Raw genomic sequence first — 5,831 nt, 5'->3', positions numbered from 1 at the left:
TTTTTTTTTGGTTTTTCGAGACAGGGTTTCTCTGTATAGCCCTGGCTGTCCTAGAACTCACTTTGTAGACCAGGCTGGCCTCGAACTCAGAAATCGGCCTGCCTCTGCCTCCCGAGTGCTGGGATTAAAGGCATGCGCCACCACGCCCGGCTCAAAAAAAGATTTTTAAATTTATTTTTATTTTATCTTCATTCGTGTTTTTGCCTGCATATATGTCTGTGTGAGGGTGTCAGATCCTCTGAAAGTGGAGTTACAGATAGGTGTGAGCTGCCATGTGGGTGCTGGGACTGAACCTGGGTTCATCTTGAAGAGCAGCCAGTGCTCTTAACACTGAGCCATCTCTTCAGCCCCTTTAAAACTTTAACAAAAGTATTGGTGTGTGTGTGTGTGTGTGAGAGAGAGAGAGAGAGAGAGAGAGAGACAGAGACAGAGACAGAGACAGAGACAGAGAGACAGGGACAGAGACAGAGACCTCAGAGGCCAGAGGAAGATGTTGGATCCCCTGGACCTGGATTTAAAAGAAGTTGTGAGCTGCCTGCTTCATGTGGGTGCTGTGAACTGAACTTGGGTCCTCTACAAGAGTAACAAGTGCTCTTAACAACTGAGCATCTCTTCAGCACCCTACCCCAAGCCCCCCAAAACAACAACAACAACAACAATAACAACAAAAACAATCTTAGAAACTCTTAGAAGAGGGATGTGTACAGGCTGGGCGTAATGGCTTACACCTGTAGTTACGACAAACAAGAGGCTCTGGCAGGGGGAATCACTGAAGATTCAAGGCTAGCTTTGGCTACTCCTGTCTCAAAGGGGAAAAAAAAAAAGTCAAANTGGCACATGCCTTTAATCCCAGCACTTTGGAGGCAGCGACAGGAGGAGCTTTGGGAACTTCCGGCCAGTCAGGCATACATAGAACTGTCTCAAGTAAGTAAATGGGGGCTAGAGAGATGGCACTTGTTAATTTTCTGGTGGTGTTCGTGTGCTTTGTGAGACAGGGTGCTTTGTGAGACAGGGTGACAATGTGTGTAGCCCTGGCTGCCCTGGAACTCACTATGTGAATGAGGCTGGCGTCGCACTCACCTCTCTCTTCACCCCTAGTCTGGAGATTAAAAGCATTGCTACCATGACCAGGCTGCACTTGTTACTCTTGCAGAGGACCCACAGTTCGATTCCCAGCACCTACACGATGGCTCACAACTGTCCATAACTCTACTCCCAGGGATCTGATGCCCTCTTCTTACCTCCCTGAGCACCAGCCATTCGTATGATGCACATACATATATTCAGGCAAAACATTCATGCACATAATACAATTTTTTAAAAATCTAATAAAAATAAAAAACTTTGCGTGGTGGCGCACGCCTTTAATCCCAGCACTCAGGAGGCAGAGGCAGGTGGATTTCTGAGTTCGAGGCCAGCCTGGTCTACAGAGTGAGTCCCAGGACAGCCAGGGCTACACAGAGAAACCCTGTCTCGAAAAACCAAAAAAACAAAAAAACAAAAAAACAAAAAACTTTGCTAGTGAGATGGTTTAGTGTGTAATGACACTGGCCACAAAAACCTAAAGACCTGAGTTTGTCCCTGGACCCCACTTAGTAGAGAAGACAATCTACTCTTGCAAGTTGTCCTCTGACCCCCAGCTCAACCCATCAAAAAAATTAAATATATGTATGGAAAATGTATAGATATTTCTCATAGTTATCAAAAATACAGTATAGCAATTAACTGTTTATATAATGTCAGGTATTATAAGTAATCTGAAGATAATTGACATATATGAGAGCATAGTATACAACAGTCTTCTCTGAGATAGAGTCTTCCTGCGTAACCCAAGCTGCCCTCAAACTACAGCAATCTTCCTGTCTTAGCTTCCCAAGTACTAGGTTTATGGGTGTGTGCCCCCACACCCAACCGTGCATAGGCTATACACAAGCACCCTACCATGTTGTATGAGCCTCGGGCATCTGGATGCGGCTGTGTACAGGGGACCGTCATCCAATCTTCAGTGGATACTGAAAGACAACTGGGAGTGTTGCCGTTTTATCTTCCAGCCTCATCCCCAAAGGACGAACAGTATCCATTTTTCCCTTCCACCCTGGTTCTTTACCTTCCCATAGAGTGTTGTGGCGCTCGCATCACTCCGCTGCTCGTGCATGGGGGCAATGAGTGTCCATTGGTTGGTCTCTGGCTCGTACCGTTCAGCAGTGTTGAGACGCACGTAGCCATCAAACCCTCCCATGGCATAGATGAAATTGCTGAGGACTGTCACGCTGACATAGCAACGTCTAGAGTGCATAGGGGCCACTTGGTGCCAAGTTTTCTTCACAGGGTCAAAACGCTTAACACTATTGAAGTAGTCTACGCTATCAAACCCCCCAATGATATAAACATAGCCTTTCAAGTAGGCTGCCCCATGGTAGGCTCGAGGACTTTCTTCCTCGCACGTGACATTCACCCATCTGTCTGCTCGAGCATCATACGCCTCAATGGCATTGGTGGGGCTTCCGCCACTCCAGCCACCAATAGCGAATAGGATGGCATAGGGCAGGCGGGGCCTGGTAAGTGGATTGGTGAAGTCAGAATTGGAGGGTCCATTCATGTTCAGGTCATACATAGCCTTTAGGGCATTAATGATGACTGGCTTACATTCCTCACTGTCTTTGACATAGTCATTCATCTTAACATTATTCATGAAGTACTCAGCATGCATTAGGGCCAGGCGAACCTAAGAAGAAAATACAGAAATTTATTCAGGTGAGGCAAGGATGTCGGGAAGTCCCATCTCTTTAAGCCCTGCTGTATCATCTGCCTTTGGGTTTCTGGGAGTATTTTGGTTTGTGTTTTTTTTAAATGTGTGTGTGTGTGTGTGTGTGTGTGTGTGTGTGTGTGTGTGTGTGTACTGGCAGCGACCAGAGGGAGGGCATTGGATCCCCTGGAGCTAGAATTGTAGGTAGTTGAGGGTCTGAGTGTTGTGAGCTGAAATCACATGCTCTGAAGGAGCAGGCCGTACTCTTAACCTCTGAGCCATCTTTCCAGCCCCTTAGTTTGTTTTTTTAAAATGGAGCGAGGGCTGTCCCAAACAGTGTTATCTGTACGTGGGATATGTTCTTCTAGCTGCGCTGCCTTTGCCTTTTCTGGCTTCAGTGGGAGGGGAAATGCCTAACCTTGCAGAGTCTTAAGTGTGTGTGTGTGTGTGTGTGTGTGTGTGTGTGTGTGTGTGTACCCAGGGCCCCCCCACCCCCTCAGAGGAGAAGGGGAGCTGGGAGAGGAGGATTGTGGGAAAGAGTGTCTATTCAACTCATAGATGGCTTTGTTTTGTGGAGGTGGTATACATATCAAGAAATGAGCTAGACAGAAGACATCTGAGTATAGAATTCCTTGGCCACTGGGTAGAGTTTTTAGACCAAAAGAAGCCTTGTGATTGGCCAGAAATTAAAAATAGCTCCATATGTAAAATAACAGTAACTAGCACCAAATAACTACACTGTGTGTTACCCTTGGGACTCCCTTCCTACCTCAGCTTCTACCTTGGAGTGGGGAGCTTATCGAATGGCAACAGGGCGAAAGACCCTTTGAAGTTCTCTGGGATGGCCTGCGGCTCTCCCCACACTAAGAGGCAATTTTAGCTAAAGGAAGAACTAGCCACAGGAAGGGAAGAGAAAATCTGGGGAAGCGCAGGAGGCGCCCCTAGCTAAGCATCAACACAGCCTCGGGATCCGGCATGCACCTGGCACTTTCCACCTGCTCATGTCTCCTCTCCACAAACTCATACCTCGCACCTACTTTGAGTTGACTTTCGTGTGAAGGGCTAGCAGGGCCAGGGACTAAGGCATGTCTGCTCCCAAGGAGTTCACAGTCATCGGACAGTGGGGATACATATGTATACGGCATTATAATCAGCAGACAAAGAGAGCAAGAGACCTATTTTGTGGCTCTTAGGGACGCTCCCTCTGGGTAGAGGAATCAGACACGAGCAATTAAGCATTTGCAAAGAGTAACTAAACTTGACCTTAGGAAGTAAAACTGAAATATGTTGCTTCCTATTTTGGGGGTCGTGAGAAATCCACTTTAAAATGGCCTCAAATACTGCGTCTTCCTGCTTCACGTTGAGTTCGTCTTTCTCAATGATATCCTTAAGCTCAGTGACAGAGAGCTCCAGAAACTCTGCCGAGACTTTCACCATCTCCTCGAAGTTGTGCAGGATGAACATGTAGGCCTTCTGCCTCAGCTCGGGGCAGTAGTAGTAGTCCGTGAACTTGCAGATGCCGATACAGTTATCTAGACACAGCTCCGACTTGAGGAACTCACAACAACCCCTAACAATGCCCATGATGTTAAACTGGTCAGCAGCGGCCAGCAGCTTCTCCACGTTGTCAGGGGTGATAGGCACGGTCCGAGTGTACGCATACTCAATAATTAGCTTCATCATGTCGGGGGAAATGCCAGGAATGTTGTAAACCTTCTTCTCAGTGTTGTTCCAGCCACTTGTAAACAAAGCTCTGGGAAGGGGGAAAAGAGAAGAGAAATTAGCACGGAAACATTCTCCTCCTTTTTTTTTTTTTTTTTTTTTTTTTTTTAAGAGAGATTTATTTATTATTATAGATAAGTACACTGTTGCTGTCTTCAGACACACCAGAAGAGGGCATTAGATCTCATTACGGATGGTTGTGAGTCACCATGTGGTTGCTGGGAATTGAACTCAGGACCTCTGGAAGAGCAATCAGTGCTCTTAACCGCTGAGCCATGTCTCCAGCCCCCAACATTCTCCTTGAGACCATTTGCTGTTCTTGACCCTTTGCTTTCTGAGGATGGCTTGGATATGGTCTCCTGTCGTGCGCACATGTAAGCCATAGGTCAATGTTAACTGTTTTCAGTATGTATTGTGTATTTATGGGTTTTTTGTTGTTTGTTTGTTTGTTTGTTTGTTTGAGACATGGGTTCTCATTCTTTGTAGAACTTACTGTTCTGAGTAGACTGGCTGGCCGGCCAGCCCCCAGGATTAGCCTGTCTTTTCCTTCCTGCACTGGGATTATAAATATGCCATGCTTGCCCCGATGCTTGGCTGTTGTGTGTGTTCTGGGGATCTGAACTCAGGTCTTCCTGCTTGGGTGGCAAGCACTCTACCCACTGAGCCATCTCCCCAGCGCACCTCCCTTTTCTCTTTTATAGTGTTTAGATGGAGAAAATTGAGCTCTGGAATGAGAATAAGATCAAGGCCTCGGCAGTTAAGAGCACTTGTTGCTCTGGGCCCAAGTTCAAATCCCAACACCCACATGGCAGTTCACAGCCATCCATAACTCCAGTTCTATGGACTTCAATGCCTTCTTCTGACTTCTGCAAGAACCAGGCATGTGTATGTGGCCAAACATATACACAGACAAGACATTCAAGCACATAAAATTAAACAAACAAACAACCAGGGCCTCAGAGGATAGAGAGAGTATGACCCAGCAATGAGTACTTGTTGCTCTTGCAGAGGACCTGGCTTTGATTCCCAGCATGAATCCGTAGCCCTCTTCTGGCTTCCATGAGTGGTAGGCACAAAAGTATGCATAGGCATACATGTAGACCAAACATACACACAAAATTAAATCTAAATCTGCTTTCTCCCATTGCCCACCAAATCTCCCGTGTACGGACAACCCAGCACCAGAGTGGCCCTTACAAAGAGATCATGTCCCCCTTACATTCAAAAATGTCCCCTGACTTTGATGATAAGAGGTAAACACCGAGGCAGAGGCTGGCAGATTTCTGAGTTCGAGACCAGCCTGGTCTACAAAGTGAGTTTCAGGACAGCCAGGGCTATACAGAGAAACCCTGTCTCGAAAAAC

General features: G+C 46.7%; 1 protein-coding gene across 2 annotated transcripts in view; it reads right to left on the bottom strand.

Moving 5' to 3' along the window:
• The window catches only part of Klhl10 (kelch like family member 10), a 13,625-nt gene that overhangs the window by 5,303 nt on the left and 2,491 nt on the right, over nucleotides 1–5,831 (bottom strand). For both annotated transcript variants that reach the window (XM_021213334.2, XM_021213335.2), the window contains exons 2-3: nucleotides 4,010–4,499; nucleotides 2,108–2,725 (exon numbers count right to left, since the gene is read on the bottom strand). In XM_021213334.2, coding sequence (XP_021068993.1) covers nucleotides 2,108–2,725; nucleotides 4,010–4,499 — 1,108 coding nt within the window. The remainder of the gene's footprint in view (nucleotides 1–2,107; nucleotides 2,726–4,009; nucleotides 4,500–5,831) is intronic.

Source organism: Mus pahari, chromosome 14, assembly GCF_900095145.1.
Source record: "Mus pahari chromosome 14, PAHARI_EIJ_v1.1, whole genome shotgun sequence".
Lineage (NCBI taxonomy): Eukaryota > Metazoa > Chordata > Mammalia > Rodentia > Muridae > Mus > Mus pahari.
Note: the sequence above shows the minus strand (reverse complement) of the source record. Positions and strands in the feature narration are given on the sequence as shown.